The sequence below is a fragment of the Phascolarctos cinereus genome, unplaced genomic scaffold (genome assembly GCF_003287225.1).
Source record: "Phascolarctos cinereus isolate Bilbo 61053 unplaced genomic scaffold, phaCin_HiC Scaffold_4;HRSCAF=312, whole genome shotgun sequence".
Lineage (NCBI taxonomy): Eukaryota > Metazoa > Chordata > Mammalia > Diprotodontia > Phascolarctidae > Phascolarctos > Phascolarctos cinereus.
The window spans coordinates 557982317-558003437 of NW_027555847.1; the positions used below are offsets into that span (position 1 = coordinate 557982317).

Here is a 21121-nt window from a genome sequence, read left to right on the forward strand (position 1 = left end):
AATGTTGAAAGTACTGATGAGATCTAGTCTGGAGATCCTTTGATACATTTCTTCAAGTACTAGAAGACTTATGTAAAACAATGACCATTTTTGTTCTACTTGGCCCCAAAGAGCAACTAAGAATGATAGGTGGAAGTTGTAGAGAGGTAGATTTTGGCTTGCTTGTAAAGAAATGCTTCCTAAAATAGAGTTGACCAGAAGCAGAATGGGATCCCTCAGGAGTGAGTCCTCTGATTCTCTTGTCATTAGAAGTTATTCCAGTACAGGGTCGAAAGAGGAAACAGAAAGAGGACTTCTCTTCAGGTATAGGTTGGATGAGATAACCTCTGAAGGCCTTTCATTTCTGAAAATTTATGCTTCTGGGTCCCTTTTTTTTCCCCCCAATCTGAGTATTTCCAGTGAAATATAGTTAGACTGCTATATCCCACTTCTTCTACAGTTTTTAATATCCTAACGTAAGATCTCTTCCGCTCTGAAAATTCTAAAGTTTGTGTTTCCATTTCTATGAAATGATTTCATATCCTACTTTGTCAATTCTTTTATTCTCAAATCCTGTAAAAAACAGTTTTACTTAAAAGATTTTCCCATTCCACCACTACCTCTAGATTCTCTGTTATCAAAAGTAGAAAGTCAAGGATGGTCACTATTTTCCCTAAGTCCAGAAGTGAAGTCTCTTGGTGCCTTGAAATGGGAAAACAGCATGGTTTAGGCTATGATAGTTAGGGAGCTTTCTGTGCTCTTTGGGGGCCTACTTTTCCCTGCTGATACAGGAGTTCCCTATTGATTTGTAGAAAATTTGTCACAAGAAGGGTGACAAGAACCATTACCATAACCCAAATAAAGGGCACCTTTTACAAAAAGGAGATACAGTAATTAGTGTAAATTATATTGTTTGGAATGATTTTTTTCTTTTAATACCCAATGTTGTTACGATTGTGAGCCTGAGCTTTTCGGAAGAACATATTCCATCAAACTATATTGGACATAACACATTTTAAAAAAAAGTTTAAGATAGCTAACTATTGTTATCCTGTAGTAAGAGGAATAAGGAGTGCCGTATCCCCTACTGATATTTTCCTTCTTTTTTTGAGCAGAAGTGATAGGGGTTTGCTAATTTTAGGATCACAATGAGACAAGAAGGAAATGTTTTCAAGGTGTTTCCGCAGTGTCCTTATTTCTGGTTTAGGGAGCGTATTTTTGTGCTGTCATTATATTGGGTATTTCAGCATTTATTATGTCAATGGAATAGGGAATAAGCTTCAGATATATATTTAATAGGTTTAACATATATCTTAAAATAGGTTTAATATGTATCTGCTTAACTTCTTTAAAATGATATATTTTGTCTGCTGAATAGTAACAAAATTTCTTTTTTGCCTGTTGGCATTAGTTTTTATACTTTTCCTTAGTTATTGACATGTATTGATTATGGGAAATATGAAGGTTTGGGGAAATGGTGACCTTCTGATTCAAGTATCTTCAGAGTGGCTAATGTTAGAATATTATCTGTTTTGGTCTTATGTCACCTTGTCTATTTTTATTACCATCTGTTAATTGAAATCATTTATTTAGGAACATGGAAGATTTTGTAATTATTTTTATATATTAAATATTTTAAGAACTCTAAACACTAGCAGATTTTAAATAAATCTAGGAGTTACACATAAACACATATCCCTTCTCAGAATACTTTAAATAAATAAATTAAATTGTTATATGTTGTTGGTTTGAGAGACAGAGAAATCCTATAAATATCTCTTGTTTTTGACAAAGAGGCCCATAATGTTTTATTTTGTTTGCTCATCTATTTCCTCCAGCTGTCTGCTTCCTTAGGAAACTGTATTCCAGCATTCCTAATTGACATTGACAAAGTAACAAATCAGTTGCGTTCCCAAAGGCTTGACTTTGTTCAGAGTGGGATTCAATTAGAGAACTCAGGCCAAAGATGTAAACTACTTTTACAACATTTACAGTTTTGAAAGGAAAATGTTAATGTTTCATTCTTGATTCTTCTTAATTGAAGGATTTAAGTAATTCATATTTATATTGTTATGGTCGAGGGAAAATTGTGTTAATCTGTCCAAAAGAGCATTTATGTGAGTTTACTCAACTGGTTCCAGAATACGTGTTGTAACGTTTTGTGCTAATGCTAGCACTATTTAAATTCTTACATGGGCCTGTTAAATGATTTAAATGAAAAAATGTTATAGCAACTTTAATATAATTTGGGCCACTTGTGTTTTTAATTTTAGGGAAGTACATGAAAAGTAAATAAGTTAAAATGCGTTATGGGTTTTTGGTAAAATAATCTTGTTTAAAATTTTTTAAAATAGAATTTTAAATTATGAATAGATTATTTACAACTCATTATTTTGTTTTTATCTTTAAACAGGAAGGAACTTGAAGCCTTCAAAGGTAATTTGTGCTTAATTCTAAATGTAAAGTAGTTGTGTTTTAATTGATTTTTTCTTGGGAAGGGAAAGGGAAGGAAAGAGGAAGTAAGCATTTATATAGCATACTATGCCAAGTGCTTTACAAATATTATCTCATTTGATCCTCACAATAGCTCTGAAAAGTAGTTGCTGTCACCATTTTACAGTTGAGAAAACTGAGACAAACAGAAGTTAAGTGACTTGCTCAGGGTCATACAGCTAGAAAGTGTCTGAAGATGGATTTGAACTCAGATCTTCCTGACTCCAGGCCCAGAGCTCTATCCACTGCACCACTTAACTGCCCAAGCATGATGAGATTTATTTGTTTGAATTAAATATGTTAAATTTACATTAAAAATGGTTTTTTTAATTGAATTTAAGCATCAGTGGCTGTGGTATAAATAGTATTCAGATACCCAGCATGTACCAAATAATAATTTCATAATAGGCCAAGAAAATATAAGTTGGCCTCTAGCTCTAGAGCCAGTAATCTCCTGGGATATTCAGTGTAAAAGATCTTGAAAGGACTACGCAGATCATCGCTTTCCCCCCTTCCTCTTTTAGATGAGGAAGCTGAGGTTCAGAGAGGCTGAGTGATTGTGGCTGGGGCCAAGGCTCAGTTTCCTTGGATTGCCAATTGTTATAAATTGTAAATAGTCCACATTACCTTAGGTTAGTAGTCTCCAGCCTTTACAAAGTAAGTAGAATCTGCTTTTTACTTGTCACATTACCTTTCAGAGAGGTGATGGACTCGGCGTAAAGAATGAGATGTATTTTTGGACATGGCTGATACAGAAATTTGTTTTTCCTGACTGTGCATATTGGTGACAAGTTCTGTTTTTTTTTCTTTTTTTAATTGAAGGGGAATGGAGATGAAAAAAGAGGAAATATATTTTTAATTGAAAAAATTCATTTAAAAAATACAATAATATAAATAAAATCAAAACGTGGAAACAACAAAGCTCAGGTAAATTACTGAAGTCAGTGTTAGTGCCATACTGATAAAGTTAAAAGACTTCCTTCCTTCCTTCCTTCTTCCCTTTCTTACATTTTTCTTTCCCTCTTTCCTTCCTTCTTTCATTTTTTTATAGTAAAATCAGCTTCTTTTTATCTGGAGACTAAACCCATTATAAAAGTACATACATCAAATAAAGAAAGCAGCAAACTCATCAGAGTAAGCAATGCCAGGCTTTCCAGCAGAGCTGGACCAATTAGGGGACAGGAAAAAAAGCAGGGATAAATTCATCAGGTTCAAGTATCACCTGCAGCCAAGTACCCCACAAAATTCTTTCCTGGTAAATGGCTCAAATGAATCAGTAAGCCAGACAAGGCTGCAATTGCTCATGATCATGTTCAATTCAAGGGTATTAGCTCTTCACTTATCACCAGCTGGCCATCAGCACTGGTGCGGGGAAGATATTTCCTTTCTGCTCATATTTGATCATCCTAACTCGCCCCCTTCCCAGGATTGTATTTTGTAATAGGGTTTATTCAAAATAGCTTTTGTGTAAAAAAAATAAATAAAACATCCTGTCATTAAATTGCAAAAATAAAGTGATTGATGTGGCTTTATGAAGGACTCTGGTTTAGAAGGTACATCTTTCCATTACCTACAAAGGTGAATTTTTAAAAGTAACATGGTAATTATAGGAATTGTGTGTACTAAAGCCCAGAAGAAACTGAGCTTGTGAAGAATGCTAACGGATACCACAGAAGTTGTTACGGTTTTGCTTTTTGTTTTGGTTAGTGGAATGAAGAAAATAAAATTTAGAAAGGAATAAAACCACCTCTTAGAGTGAATGGGGTGATGATAATAGACACAGAAGACAAAATTACTTCACGTTATTTTGCTTGTTCTGTCTTTCAAAAAGATTGATTTTTGGAACGATAGAACAAGAATGGTTAACGAGAAGTTAAAACCCAAGATAAGTGAGAAGAGGTGAGAGAGTATCTAATTGCTTTCAGTGAATTCAGTTCACCAGTCCTAGGTGAGCTACATGCCAAGATATTGGGGGGAAAAACGTATGTGATTCCTGGCTTATCATTGATGGTCTTAGAAAGATTGTGGAGAACAGTAGAGGTGCCACACAACTGTGGAAGGACAGATGTACAGATTTTTAAAATTTTTATTTTTTCAGTGAACAAGCTTCCTTATTGTGGGAGGGGGAAACCTTGTAAAAATATGCATAGTCAAACAAAATAAATTCCTAAATTGGCCATGTAAAAATACATGCCCTATTCTGCTCTTCTCCATCAAGAGATAGCACTCTTCATCACTGGTTTTCTAGAATTGTGGTTTGTCATTGTGGTGATCAGAGAGCGTAAGTCTTTCAAAGTTGTCTTTCTATTGTATAAGTTGTTATACATTATACATATATACATTAAGGTATAAATTGTTCTCCTGGTTCTGCTCGTCTCATTCCCTGTATCAGTGCATATATACATTCCCAGATTTCTCTAAAACTACCCCTTTCCTTATTTCTTATGGTGCAATGATGTTCCGTTACATTCATATACCTTAATTGTCTAGCCCTTTTCCATTTAATGGGTATTTACATAGTTTTTCAGTTCCTTGCCACTACAAAAAGGGCAGCTATGAATATTTTTGTACATATAGGCCCTTTTCTTCTCTTTGATCTCTTTGGAGGTATGTGCCTAATAGTGGTATTGCTGGGCCAAAAGACATGTATAATTTATTAACTTTGGGGTTGTTGTTGTTGTTCAGTTGTTTTTCAGTAATGTCTGACTCTTCATGATCCCATTTGGGGGTTTTCTTGGCAAAGATGCTAGAGTAGTTTGCCATTTCCTTCTCCAGCTCATTTTACAGATGAGGAAACTGACACAAGTAGAGTTAAGTTACTTGCCCAAGGTCACACAGCTAGTAAGTGTCTGAGGTCAGATTTGAATTCATGAAGATGAGTTTTCCTGTGTTAAAACCCGGGACTCTATGCACTGTGCCATTCTAGAATGACAGAACTAATTCACAATTCTATCAATATTACATTAATGTACCTGTTTTCCCACAGCCTGTTCAGTAATTGTAATTTTTCCTTTTTTGTCAACTTTACTAATCTTATGGGTATGAAGTAGAACCTCAGAGTTGCTTTAATTTGCATTTCTCTAACTAGTATTGGTTTGGAGTATTTTTTCATATGGTTTTTGATAGCTTCATGTCTTCCATAGAGAATGCCTGTTCATATCGTTTGATCATTTATCAATTGGGGAATAGCTCTTATTCTCATACCTTTGAATTAGTTGCTTATATGTCTTGGAAATGAGACCTTTAACAGAGAAACTTACTGCAATGATTTCTCCCCCCAGTTAACAGTTTAGCTTTGATTTTTAACTGCATTCAACCTAACAGTTTGATTTTTTCAATTGACAAAAATTGACCTTTTCTCCCTCACACTACTCCAAACATTCACCTACCCTTACCTACCCTCTTCCTTATCCCCTAAAAGAAAAAGAGAAAACCTTTGTAAACAATATGTATAGTTGAACAAATTCCTGCAAAGGCCGTGGGTGGGGTGTGTGTGTGTGTGTGTGTGTGTGTGTGTGTGTGTGTGTGTGAGTGATTCTTCACCATGAGATCATCACCTCTAAGGAGATAGGTAAGTTTTATCATGAGTTGTCTGAAATTATAATTAGTCATTGTATTCAGTTTGGTTTTTTTTTACCTCCTCTTTATAGCCCACTTGATTTGACTTAGTGAGAGGGGAAGAGTGTGCTTAGCACCAGTGCTCTAGGTTTGATACAATCTGCTTCTGCTCCCCTGCCCCTCTTCCCTTTCCCAGAGCCCACTCACAAGTTTATCCTTTCTTTTTTTCCTTTTAAATCCATCTTTGAGATCTACCATTCTTCATTAGATTTTCTTTTCCTTAGGACTAAGCCTTCTTCTAACTGCTTTTCCTTATTTCCCCCTCTCCTTTCTTTCTCCATTGAGGGAAAAATATTTCTGCCCCTAATTGTGTGCATGCATTCTTTCTCCCTTTGATTAGTGCAATTGAAACTGAGGTTCAAGGATTGGCTGCTCTCCCCTATCCCTTCCTCAAGGTTTGTATATTCTTCAATTTAAGCATCCAAATTATATAAGATAATATATGAAATAGTTTTCCCCATTCTTTTCTCCCCTCCTACCCTTTCCCCTCCTTTCCCTTTCTTTTAAAATCATCAAAAACATAACTAAATACTCCCAGACTCCCTGTCCTATTTAACTCCATGACCCCAATGATGATGGGGTTCTGAGGAGCCACAGATCATCACCCCATGTGATGATTACCTGGTTTAATCTCTTATATTTGCTTGCTTTACCAAAAAAAAAACTACAACCCCCCCCCCCAAAAAAAACCCATCACCTTTTTATGGTTCTTTTGACTCCTGTGTTTATATTTCAAAGTTTCTATTCAGCTGTGGTATTTTTTTTCTTGGATTTCCCAATCAGGACTTGGTCAATTTTGTTTTCTAGATCTTTGTGAAGTAATTGTGGGGGAGAGCTCAGTTATATTACTTCCTTACACTCTGCCATCTTGGCTGCTCTGCATCCTACAGATTTTCAAAAAAGGGAAAAGGGTTGATGTCTGTGAGCCATAGGCTGGTGAGTTTGACTTCTATTGCTGGCTAAATTCTAAACAACCTTTTTTTTTAAGGTATGTTTCATGAACATTTAGGAAGGGAAGCAGTGATCATTTGAAAACTAACATGGCTTCAGACTGAGTCAGAAAGCTTGTATTACATGCTTCCTATGTGCCAGGCACTGTGTTAGGCACTGGAGATTTTTTTAAAATGTAAAATTAGCCCCTGCCCTTGAGTAACATATTCTATGCTGATTGAAGCATACTATTTTTCACTTTTTTTTAATGTGTTTTTTTTGGGGGAGGTCTCTTTTCTTTCACAACACAACTTATAATATGGAAATATGTTTTACATGATTATACAAATTTCTTACCGTCTCAGGGGAGGGGAGGGAGGAAAGGAGAGAATTTGGAACTCCACATTTTAAAAAATGAATGTTAAAAATTGTTTTTACATGTAATTGGGGAAAAAACAAAATACTAAAAAAATTCTAAAATTCTAATATAAATAACTAGCTGCATGCAAAATCTATTCAGAATAGGTAAAAGGTAATCTGAAGGCAGAAGGCCTTAGTAGCTGGAGAGCCTAGGAAAGGCAGGCCTTCTGCAGAAGATGGAATTTGCTGATGAAAGAAGCCCAGAAAATGAGACACAAATGAGAGGACAGAGCATTTGTGCATGGCAGAGAGCCAGCACCAAAGCCTAGACACAGGACGTGGCAGGTCATGCTAGATAACTAACAATGTTGCTATAGTGGAGTGTGTGGAGGGGGAGTAAAGTCAATCAGCCAGTCAGTCAACAAACAGCTATTAAGTACTTGCTGTATTCCAGGCATTATGTTGAACACTGCAGATACAAAAAAAGGCAAAAAACAGACCCTTCTCTTAAGGAGTTTGCAGTCTAGCTTGGGAGACAGCTTACAAACTAGATAGATGGATAGATGGATGGATGGATGGATGGATGGATGGATGGATGGATGGATGGATAGATGGATGGATGGATGGATGGATGGATGGATGGATGGACGGACGGATGGATGGATGATCTCAGAGAGAAAGGTTAAGGTTAGGAGCATGATACTGATAATGAACCAGCAAAGAAGACTGAGAAGTAGTAGTCAGACTGAAAAAAGAAGAATCAGCAGAGATTAGTGTCATAAAAACCCTGAGAGAAGAGAGTATCCAGAGGGTGATCAAGGCTATCAGTGTCTATAGAGAAGTCAAGAAAGATTGAGAAGAGGCCATTAGATTTGGCAATTACGAGATCATCGTTTGCAGAAAACAGTTTCAGTTGAATGATATGGTCAGAAACCAGATTGTAGGGGTTTTAAAAGTGAGTGAGAGGAGAATTGGAGACACTGAGTATAGATGGCTTTTTTTCTAGAAAGTTTAGCTGCAAGCATGTTAGCTAGCAGAGGTGCTAGGTTATCAAATGTTTTTAAGGGGTAGTGGAAATTTGAGTGTATTTGTGTAGGCAGCATGTAAGAAACCAGTAGATAGGGTAGAGATTAAAAATTAGCAAAACGGGGGTATCAGAGCAGAGGAAGTCTGTTGGAAAGAAGAAGGGGATGGCATCAGAGATTCATGTAGAAGGGTTAGTCCTGTGCTAGTCAACATTTTTAACAATGATTTGCGTGAAGGAATGCAGTATACATTCATCAAATTTGTAGATAGCATGAAGGGGGAAGACTAACTACTAATAAGTTGGAAGCCAGTACTAAAAGAAATTGACAGACTAGAGTGATGGACAAAGTCTTGTAAAATTTGATTAGAGATAAGCACAGAGGCCAACACTAGAGTGAAAAATAAACTTCACAAGTAGAGGATGGGGATGATTCATATGAAAAATCTGAGTGTTTGAGTGTTTGATAGGCACAATGAGTCAGTAGTCACAGAACAACCTCCCAAAAGCTAGTGTTATCTTAATTGGATCTCAGAGGCAGCTAGGTAGGTGGGTCAATGGATAGCGCATTGGTCCTGGAGTCATGGGGACCTGAGTTCTGAATCAACCTCAGACACTTACGAGCTGTGTGACTGTGGCGAAGTCAGTTATTCTTTGTTCGCCTTATTTTTTTTAATTGTAAAATGGAGATAATTAATATTATTTACCTTCCAGGGTTGGTGAGACTGTCAAAGGAAATAATATTTGTAAAGTGCTTAACACAGTGCCTGATACATAATGGGCATTTAGTAAGTCCTTCTTTCTTTCTTTCCTTCCATCCATCCATGAAAAGGATAGTATCCAGAACTACTAGACTCTTTACTTTATCTAAAGAATTGTGTTTGGTTCAGCGTGCCACATTTTAAGAAGGATGCTGGAGGTTATCTAGCTAGTGGTGAAAAGACTGAACCATGTGGTGAAATAGCCATTTGAAAGAAATGGGTGTATTTTTTTTCTATTTTTTCTATTTTTTTATTTTTTATATTTTTGAAATGGGTGTATTTTGTCTGTAGAAAGCTGGGGGAGTGTGAATGAGGGACATGATAACTGTCTCCAAGTATTTGAAAGGCTGTCACATGGAGGGAGGGGTTAGAAGAGATTTGTTCTGCTTTGCCCCAGAGACAGAACAAAGATCTGCAGTGAGAAGTTGCTGAGAGGCAAGTTTTGGTTCTATGGAAGACTCTGTGTAACAGCACTATTAAGAGCTGTCAGAAAGTGAATGGGATGTATCATAGGGCAGTTGGTTTTCTTACCTTCCTTCTCCAGTGAAAGTCTTCAAGCAGAGGTTGAATAATCACTTTTTGTGGAATTCATAGTCAGCTATAGACTAGAGAGCCTCTGAAGTACCTTACACATCTGAAATGAAGTGATTCTGTCCCTACATGACAGCCATTGTATTGGCTTCTCACTTGAAGATCTCCAAGATTTCTGTGAGGCTTCCAGATTGCTTTGCCACTTGGATTACACCCCTGAAATTGCCTTTTCCTCCAGAGACTCCACCAGATCTCCAGGACTGGAGTTTTTAAAAAAAAAATCTTCCCCATGCCCCTCCTTCTTTTCTAGTATCAGTAGGCTACAGCAAGTTTACTGGGATTTGGAATTTGCAAAAATTACATTGTTTAAAAAATTTTTTTTTAAAAATTGCATTGTTTCTTGGCTCTTTTTTTTGCATCATTTTTTATTTTGGCTCATCATATTTTCTAAGTTTTTCTTGTTTATTTTCCTTTTTATCAGAAAACTATTTTTCCCCCTATTTTCTAAAGAGCTATTTTTTTTCTGCACCTTTTATGTAATACCTCTTTGAGGTAGGAGAATGCAAGTGTTAATGTTACTTTCATTTTTATTTTTTGATCAGGAACAGTGACGTCATTGGTTTAAGGAACTCCCCTTGAAGAAATTCCCTCTACCAAAATACATCAGTAACTGTTATGCAAGTTGTAATCTTAGATGGTAGCCTGGGGCACTAAGATTTTAAGTGACTAGTACAGGGTTACACAGTATATGTGAGACATAGGACTTGAACAAAATTATTCCAGACTCCAAGCCCTTTCTACCACATCATAGCTGATTTCCTCCTCCCATGTCTTCTGGCTGTGTGACTGTGGGCAAGTCGTTCAACTTCTTTGGTGCTTAAGTTCCTATAAATTCAAATTCTGTAAAATTGAGAGGCTATGTTTTTCAGGGTTCATTCTAGTGCTTTTAAAGGCCTATAGAAGTCCTATCCACTATATCAGGAACCATTGAAGAGAAAGAAATGAGGGATGATTTTTAGTGTTGTTATCCACCTCTGGTCACAGAAATTTTTGGTGAAAGGGAAAGAAATAAAGGACAGGGTTTTTTTTGTTTTTTTCTGATACCTAGGACCCTTTAATATGCAGATGTGGTCATAGTATATCCACAAATTCATATTAGTATATATTCCCAGAGAAAAAATTGTTTCCATGGCTATGGAAACTGGAATAAATTAAAAATTACCTTTGGTTTTATTCTTATTACACACTTTGTACTTTCTGCAGCTTCTCAGTCACCCAGTCTTACAACCTGTGTGTCATCCTTCCTTTCACTCAACCTCCCTATCCAGGCCTGTTAATTTTACCTTGGTAATGTCTCCTGCATAAGCCTCCTTCTCTCTTTTGACACTGTTGCCACTTTGTTATAGACCCTCATCACCTTATGCCTAAACTATTTCAGTAGCCTGCATAGTGGTCTCCCTGCCTCTAGTCTCTCCTCACTCCAGTCCACCCTCCACTCAGCAGTCAAAGTGATCTTCCCAAAGTACAGGTCTGACTCTGTCAGCCCTACTCAAATTTTATGGATGTTCTATCACCTCCAGGATCAAATATAAAATCTTACGGCATTTGAACCCAGCCCTCACCCCCACCTTTCCAGTCGAATACCTTATAGCTTCCCATGTATTCTTCAATCCATTACACTGACTTCTGTGCTATTTCTGTGATGAGAAACCCCACCTCCTGATTCCAGGCATTTTTGTTGGCTGGGTGCCATGCCTGGAATGCCTCCTGCTCTCCTTCCTCATCACCTCCTTCTGATTTCCTAGCTTCCTTCAAATCTCTGCTAAATTTTTTCCTCTCAATCTCCCTTAATTCTAGTGTCTCTTCTGTACTACTTTGGTCCAATTTATCCTGTATCTGTCTTGTTGGTATATAGTTGTCCATGTTATCTGTTCCGTTAGACAGTGTTCTCCTTCAGATCAGGAACTGTCTTTTTTGCCTTTTTTGTATACCTAGCACTTGGCACAATGTCTGGGACACGGTAGGTGTTTAATAAATGTTTATCTACAGATAGACTTACTGGCTATTGATTGATTTTGTTCCATCACCTTGCATTAGACATTGGCACTCCTGTCTAGTAAAATGATTTCTAGCACACCATTCATGGTTATAGTGTTTGTGTGTGCTTCATTTCACAATTTCAGAAGAATTTCTGCTACTTAAAGGGAAAAGACAGAGGGAGATCTTGCCACTATAGCTTTAATTTTGTTATTGTTCTGATTCGATTAGACAGAATACCTAGGTTTCTCTTTGACCAGATACTTTCTCAAACAAATGTAGCAAATTATTAAGTTCATGGCCAGATTGTTAAAGCTAATGTTACTTGAATGGCTGTACCTTGTGGTCTCTTACTTTGCATATCATTGTTTACATTCAAGTTGAAACAACCAGCTGCAAGGAAAGAAAAATAACTCAAAAAATGGAAATCCCCATAAAGTCTTCTTGCCCTCTGTCTTTTGTGGTTGACTAGCTTACATAATAAACTAAAAGAAAAAATACCAACAGTTAAGTTAATATGAACAGACAGAGAAGGACATAGATTATGTAAAATGTCAGTTTGATTCCATTCTTAATGGTGGCAACATTTGAAGAGCTCACATTTATCTAGCACTTCACGGTTTGTAAACTGCTTTTTACATTAATTGTCTCCCTAAGAACTAAATATCAGAAAAGCCTAGAAAATGTCAAAAGTTAAATTTGGACACTAAGTACCTGATTTAAACATCAGCCCCTATAGAGATGCCATGTTGAACAGCACATCAAATATACTCAAATCCAGAATTAAAGTGCTAAAAAACCCAAAATTCATTTGAGGCAGTTATGATGTTGCATGGAGTTGTATTAATAACTGATTTTATATAAGTATTTCCCCTTTCATATTTTGTCAGTTTCATTCTGCAGTGAGTAACTGATATGTAGATGGAACAGGAAAACCAGAAATTTGACTGTTAGCCCAAACTATTAGTGAAGACTTTTTTTAAATTATCCAAATATATTCCAGGATGTTTTATTTTTTCCTTATCAGAAATGCACAAGAAAAAATGTTAGAACTTTCTAATTTTTTCACCATCCTTTAATTTTACTTAAATGCAGTTACTTTGTACATATGTTGCAAGGGTCATGTTTTAACTTTTTTTTCCAATGGGGAAATAAGTAGGAAAGAAAATAGATTTTTGTTGATTGAAAAAAAATTAGATCAACAAAAAAAAATTTTTAAAGTAGCTATTTTAAAACCATTTTTGAGAGTTTCCTGCATTCTTCCTCCCCCAAGCATCCTACAAAGAATAAACTTAGCAGTGCAGATAGTTAAAGCTGAGTCTAATTGACTAGGTTCTGAAATCTTCCATGCACACTTTCATGATAACTGTTAAGTTCACATTCCACCTATGCCACGTATGAGTTGATTGCACAATGTTATTGAAATTATTTTTTTTTATTTTAGCAAAAAGAATGCTTTCTTTTGCCCTACTGGGACAAATAATTCATGCAGGTCATAAAAAATATTATACAATACTTATAGGGGTGTATTAGAAAGAAGAAAGAGATGCTTTCAGAAATTTTGTTGTATACTTTTTAGTGTAATACATTGTTAGTCTTGATGTGTGAACAAAGTTTCCATAATCCTTAGAAAAACAAGATTTCTCATTTAAATTTGGCTTTATATGGACTTGCATTTATATTCAAAATGTATTAATCATTAACAGCATATTTCACCTATTTTTCAAGAAGGTACTTTTTTATGTGATACATCTGTGTGATACATCTTAATGCAGTTTTAAGGATATTTATTTAACCATGTCTAGAAAGTCTACATTAATGACACCTTTAAGAGTATTAGTATTCTTGTCATCTATATACATACATATATATATATATATATTAAATAGTACCAGTAGCATTATGACTGATAATCAAAATATATTACTTCTGATGCATTATAAAATTAGCCAGAGTAAACATGAGAGTTTTTGTATTGCAAAAGAAATAAGTTTTATGGAGGAAAAGGAGTAGGACTGATTTAATGTGTGTTACATTTGTTTTCTTTTTCTGTTCCTTGCATCTTTGTCCCTTTAAAATTGTGTGTTGCCAGGGAAGCTAGGTGGCGCAGTGGATAGAGGACGGGCCCTGGATTCAGGAGGATCTGAGTTCAAATTCGGCCTCAGACACATAACACTCACTAACTGTGTGACTCTGGGCAAGTCACTTAACCCCAATTGCCTCACCAAAAAAAAAATGTGTTTTGCCTTAGCATATCCAACAATTTATCACTGTGTCTCTCACAGTTCTGATAGTCATATTTATATTTTTCATTGATAGGTTTAACAATAAGAATTGGATAGAAGTGGAGAAGGAAATAAAGATGAGGAGGGCTACTGTTGGATGTTGCTGATTGTAGATTCTGGCCTTTTCCATAACATACCTTTTAAAACCTGAATATGAGAGCTAAAGGACTTTGGGGTGACCCAGTTAAATCTTTTCTTGAGAAGAGGTCTTATTTATATAACTTCTGACAAGTGGCCATCTACCTCTCTGGAATCATGCAGAATAAATCTAATCTTTCTTTCATATGTCAGATATAATTACTCCTGCTCCTCCTTTTTCTCCTACCAGGTTTGGTGGAGCAAATTCCATCTGATTACTTTGAACTGATTGTCATAGGATATGGTTTTCAGTCTTTTCACCATCCTGGTTGCCCTTCAATTAGCTTCCATACCTCTTTTTCCGTTTGGCCAATTTTACATTTTAAGGAGTTCTTTTCTTCAGGGTGTTTTTGTATATCTTTTTCCATTTGACTAATTCCACTTTTTAAGTTCATTCTCTTTGGTGAATTTTCTTTTTATAGCTTTTTCCATTTGGCCAATTCTGCTTTTTAAGGTGTTCTTCTCTTCATTGGATTTTTGTGCCTCTTTTGCCATTTGGCGTGTTCTATTTGTACATGGTATTATTTTCTTCATTATTTTTTGTGCTCCTTTACCAAGCTGTTCACTTTTTTCTTGCATCTAATTTCTTTTCCCATTTTTTCTCTACCTCTCTTATTTGATTTTTAAATTCCTTTTTGAGCTGTTCCAGGAATTCTTTTTGGCCTTGAAACCAATTCACATTTTTCTTTGAGGCTTTAAATGTAGCAATTTTGACTTTGTTGTCTTCTGAGTTTTTGTTTTGTTTCGTGTCACCATAGTAACTTTCTGTGGTCAGGATTTTATTTTGTTGTTGTTCACTTATTTTCCCAGCCTATTTCTTTATGTTAAAGTTGGGCTCTGCTCCTAGGGCAGGGTTGGGGGGGCATTGTTTCGAGTTTCAAGTTTTTTGTGCAGTTTTTTTAGAGCTAGTTCTTGGAGTCTGTCGGTTTTCAGTTCTTCCAGGGTGATATGATCTAAAGAGAGGTGTGTTTACTACTGGCCTGGCTTGTCCTCTGGTCTGTAACTGACCACAAGCATTTTTTTCTGTCCTGGAAATCCGACTGGGGTCCCTGTGCCCCTGTAGTTGCAAGCTCTGGTGTGCTAAGATTCCTCTTCTTCCTGGAACTGTGACCGGGAATCCAAATTTGGGTAATACAACAGACCCAATGCCAGCAAAGCAACCACTATAATCTCCTTCCAGCCCCTTTACCATCTGTGGGCTGAGAGCTCTGGAAGCAGCTGTTGTTGTGACTGATTCAGTTACCCCCAAGGCCAGCTGCTGGTTTCCTGTAGCAAGATCTGTACTGGTACAGCTTGCGGTGGACTGCTCTCCACTTCCACCCCTGTGCAACAGACCTTTCTTGCTGTCCTAATAAGTTGATTTAGACTGGAACATGATTTTATTTTGTCCTTTGTATTCTGCCACTCGAGAATTTGTTTTGAAGTGTTATCTGATTAGTCATTAGTGTCACAGACAAAGAGGCATCAATCATCAAGGCACATGAAAGATGGAAGTTACTAACACAGGGTTCCTGGTAGATCCAAGAATAGGAAGGGAGAACCATGAAGGAAAAGGGAGTAATATCTTAGGGTAGAGACAGCTTATCACAAGGAAAACTAGACCTAAAAAACCTATGGGTTTTTCAGCACTACCCCCATGATAAACAAAATATAAATTAAAACAACTCTGAAGTTTTATCTCACACCCACTAAATTGGCAAAGATTATAAAATATAGAAATAGTGTTGAAGGGATTGTGGGAAGACAAGCATACTAATATACTGTTGGTGGAACTGTGAAGTGATCCAACTGTTCTGCTAAACAATTTAAAATTATACAAGAAAAAGTGACTAAGTTGCTCATACCTTCTGAGGCAGTGATCATACTAAGGGAAATGTAACCCCAATGCGGTCAGTTACAGAAAGAAAGGTGTAATAAACATATTAAAATGTTCAGAATTTTTGTCAGTAGTGAAAAACCAGAAACAAGGTGGGTCAATGATAACTGGAAATGGCTTAAGATGGAATGTGGCCTGAATCAGATTAAAATTTACTGGGGAAATATTTGACAAATTAAATAAATTAATAAAAAAAAAAAAGAAATACAGAAACACATATGGTTTTCTAAGTCAATTTGCAACCTACAAGGATTTTTTTGTATAGTTTAGTGGCTCCCATTTCTTTGTGAGTTCAACACAAATGGTTTAAGATATAGTATAGAGGGGGCAACTAGGTGGTGTAGTGTATATAGCACTAGCCCTGAAGTCAGGAGAACCTGAGTTCAAATCTGGCCTCAGACACTTGACACTTACTAGCTCACACAGACTCTGGGGAAGTCACTTAACCCCATTGCCTAGCAAAAGACAAAAACAAAAACAAAGATATATGAATGTAATGTAATAATATTAAAACATAAGAAACAAGGGATATAAAAAATCCAAGAAGAATTGTATAAACTGAAGAAATTAAGAAAGCAGAAGCAAGACAGTGTTACACATAATAAGTACAATAATGTAAATTAAAAAACAAAACAAAACACTAAAATGCCACCAGACTCACATTTATTGCAACGTCTAATCATGGTCCCAGAACAGATAGTGAACTCCATACTTCCTTTCAGTAAAGAGGAAGGAGACTGTGGGTAGGGATGTTGCATATGCTATTAGATGCCGTCCCCCTACTACTTTGTTTTGTTTAACAATAAGAAAAGCTAGCATTTATATATTGTTTTAAGGTTTGCAAAGCACTCTAAATATGTTAACTCATTTGGGATTTTTTTGTGTAGTTATTGCAAGGGAAACTTCAAAGATGGAGAACTGGGAAATGATTGGAGTATAAAACAAAAGCCAACTTTAAAAACACAAAACTACAGACTGTTTCTAACAGGTTATCCTAAGAATTCCGGGGAGGGGGTGGGAAAGATGGGTATAAGGAACAAGACCTAGAGAGACCTCAGAGGTGATCATGTCACCTTCCTAATCAATAAAATTCAGTGGTGCCCTGGTATTCTAGAAGCAAATATAAAATCTTTTGTTTGACTTCTAAAGTCCTCCACAACCTGGACTCTTCTTACCTTTCTGATTTTTTCACATTTTATTTCCTTCCACGTATTCTGTAATCCAGGAGTACTATCTGTCTTGCTGTTCTTCCTACGTGACACTCCATCTCCTGACTGTTTCCCCCCATTCCCATTGTGTCTTCTCAAAACCCTCACTTTCACTTGCTGGTTTCCTCAAAGACTCAGGTCAAATCCTGCTTTCTGTGGGAGTTTTTCCCCAGTCTCTTCCCTTCTCCTCCCTTCCCATGCCTTCTCTCAGAGATTACCTTCCATTTATTCTGCATATGCCCTGTAGGTGCCAAGTTATTTACATGTTATCTCACCAACTAAAATGTAAGCTCCTTGAGGGCAAAGACCATGTTTTCACCTTTCTTTGTATTCTCAGCACTTAGCACAATACCTGGCACATAATCAAAACATAATGAATGGATTCTACTCATATCATTATCTTATTATCCTTGCCTTTCCCTCTGTGTACCCACCTGTGGGGATCTTCATAAGCCATAAATTTTCCTTTCTTTAAGGTGAAACATGCCTGTGATGCAAGCCTTCTGTTTTCAGCAATATTGATCTAATGTTTTTTCTATGACAGCCAGCCCCGAAGTCCCAGCAGTGTCATTTTTTCATGTGGCTGTTGATCATTTATTTGCTTTGTCTTTTTTTTAAAACTTTTGTTCATATTCTTCAGTCACTTCAATATTAGAGATTGGTTCTTAGTCTTATAAATTTCTATTAATTCTCTTCAATATTTTATCAAAGGTATCTGATACAAAGATTCCCCCCCCCACTCAAAAGTATCTCTCTTTATACAACTTAGTTTCCTGCAGTACTGACTTGCTCAGAGTCACACGTCAAGTATGTATCAGATAGGGCTTAAACCTGTTTTCCATACTTGAAGATCAGCTCTCTCTAGCTTCTATTCCACTGTGCCTTTCTTTTAGTTTTATATATTTACAATTATTTATTTTGTGATCTCTTTAAGGTCCGAGGTTTTTTTGCAATGTCTTTGGTATCTTCCTTTCCTTCAAACATCATTCAGCTCAGAGTTCAATTCATATAGAGATTCCCTGTGAATGATAAGGCTCTTCAGATGTTCTGAGGCTTGCAAGCCTCAGAATATTTCAGTTTTCTGGAAGATATCTGTGATCACTCAAAAGAGTTTGTCCTGCCCATCCATATAGAAAGGACCAATGGATGCAGAACATCCATTGCACAAATTTCAGCATGCATTTGCATGGACACCATATAAAGCTTGTTCAACAGTATGTGTATCTGGGACATACACACAGTATAAATGGACATTGAGTTGGGTCCAGAGTTGAAAAGGAGGAGTAGAAGGAGAAAGGAGTACTTTTAGGAAATTGAAAAGCTCCTTTATTGACCACAAGCTTCCTGTGAAAGCAAGGACTGTCTTTTTTTTTTTTTCCAGCCAGAGGAAAAGTTTATTAGTGATAAAACACTAAGGGCCAGGTGACACCCATAAGGATGAGCTGGCATGAGATGTTCTCAGCCTTTTGAGTGTGAGATTCTCAGCCCGGAATGAGGGCCAGGGTAGATCTTATATACTAAAGTGACTGGGGAAGGGTCTGGGAAAATGGTCTGGGAAAAGGGTCTGGGTGAGAATTCCCGGAGACTGGAATGTCTAAGAGATTTAATGGACAATGGGAATAGATAATGAAGGAACTGAAAGTATCTGAATGAGATTAAAAGGTAGGCTAAAGCTTTCAAAGGGAGATGAGGGGCTGGGGCCTGTAGACAAAAGGGAAGCCAGATTCCCTTTGGGGTAAGGGGCAAAGACCTTGGCTTGGGCCACACCCCATCATTCCCCCCCTCAAACAAATTTGACCCAAATTCTTTTGGGGAAAGGGGTGAAGGTCTGGACTTCTGAAACTGCTTCCTGCTGGCAAGGGGCGTAGAGCTGAGCAAGAACTATCTTTTCAATACTAATTGGTGCTGCTGTATGACAAAAGATATGGAATGCCACCAAAGAAATAGAAGTTTCACATAGTGGTCAGTGGAGAAATGCATGGTAGGTATGAGCAGGCTGCAACCTATAACCAGCTACAACTTCTGTGAAGAATAGGAGTAAAAGATATTATCAAGGACTTGTATAATAGTTTAAAAAAAAAAAAGATGGGCAGATCAGGTGGCAAGAACATGGTCAACAGAAATTCAGGTACATTGAGTGAATTTCCTGTGGTGAATTTTTTAGAGGACATGCAGAAGAATCACTCAAAATGGTCAGGCATGGATGGATTGTAATTTGTATCATTGGCAGGAACTACCCCAAATTCTGAAGATCCTAAATATTTGAGTATGAAGGTCTTTGTCCTTTACTTGGTTCATAATAAATTTCCCTGCTAACCATGGACATGATAGGTACCTTGTTTTCCTTTTCTTCTAGTCTTTTTTTTAATTGTATTTGTGATGTAAAGTGTAAATCCAAACCTTTTTTTGTGGCAGACTGTTTTTTAGTTTTTCTAGCAGTTCTTATTAAATGGGGACTCCTTCTTCCCCAAAAGTTTGTGGTGTTGGGTTCATCAAATGATAAAATGCTACATTCCATTGCTTTTTGGTCTTTCTTTTTTAGGTTATTTCCACTGTTGTACTTTTCTATTTTTAACTAATATCAAATAGCTTTGATGACAACAGCTTTATGATATAGCTTGAAATCTGGTAATGGTAGACCCCCTTCATTTTTCCTTTCCACCTATTTTTTTCCTGAAATTCTAGACTTTTTGTATTTTTAAATTATTTTTGCCTAATTCTATAGAGTAACCCATTGGTAGTTTGGTTGATACAGCACTAAATTTATAAATTATTTAGGTGGTATTGTTATTTATATTACATTGGTGCAGACCTTGAAACCATGGCAATTGAATGTCTCTCCAGTTAAGTTTTTCTGTTTTAAAAAATCAAGACTGTTTTATTATTGTGTTTATATTAGTTCTAGATAGGTCTTGATAGGTTAGCTCTGCAATATTTTATGAATTTTGTAGTTATTTGGAATGGAATTTCTTTTCCTATCATTTTCTTCTGTTTTTTTTGGTCAGTATTTTATGGAAGTTCCAACGTTTTTTATGGATTTATTTTATATACTTCTACTCTAATATTAATATCTCAATTAGTTTCTTCGTTGATTCTTGGTTTTCTAAGTAAGCTGTCATGTCTGAACATAAGGATAATATTGTCTTGTCTTTGCTGGTGTTTATACCTTTAATTTCTCTCTCAGTGCTATCGCTAACATTTCTAGAACCATTTCAAACAAAAGTGAAGAGAGAAGCATTGTTACTGATTGGGAAAACTTTGTGTTTCTCCTTTTGCAAATAATGCTGGAGTTTCATTTTAAGTATGTGTTTTTTACATATTAAGAAAGACCCTTACATGCCTGTGATTTTTCAGGATTTTTAGTACGAATGAATGCTATGGTTTTGGAGAGTTTTTTGGTTTTTTTTTGTCAATGGCAGTTTCTCTTGATGTATTGTAGGATTAGAGATTTAAAGTTAGAAGGGGCCTTAAAGGCCATTTGGTTCTACCTCCTCATTTTACAGATTAGGTACAAAGGGTCAGAGATGTTAAGTATCTTGCCCAAAGTCACATAGGTAATAAATGGCAGAGCCAGGATTCAAACCTGTATCATCTGTCCAAAGCCAGCAATCTTTCCATTATACCATGGGTCAATGCTGACACCACCTATCTAGACAGTGTCCATGCACCAATTCTGAAACAATTTATTTAACTCACAGTTTTTAAATAATCTTTTTTGTTAAAGGACCAAAGTAGAGGTGTAGAAAGAAGAAATGTGAAATTGTGTTGAAGAGAGTCCAAAATGCAGTAGGTATGTCTCCTGTCAGTATCCATCACAGTTCCTTGGATACGATAAGTTTTGAATAAATGTTTGTTGAATTGACTTAGTTCCCTTTGCCAGT

The 21121-nt window shown here is 36.4% G+C and overlaps 1 protein-coding gene across 2 annotated transcripts in view; it reads left to right on the forward strand.

Moving 5' to 3' along the window:
* DTNBP1 (dystrobrevin binding protein 1) overlaps positions 1–21121 on the forward strand; it is a 166577-nt gene that overhangs the window by 76601 nt on the left and 68855 nt on the right. For both annotated transcript variants that reach the window (XM_020986793.2, XM_078153582.1), the window contains exon 7: positions 2393–2415. In XM_020986793.2, coding sequence (XP_020842452.1) covers positions 2393–2415 — 23 coding nt within the window. The remainder of the gene's footprint in view (positions 1–2392; positions 2416–21121) is intronic.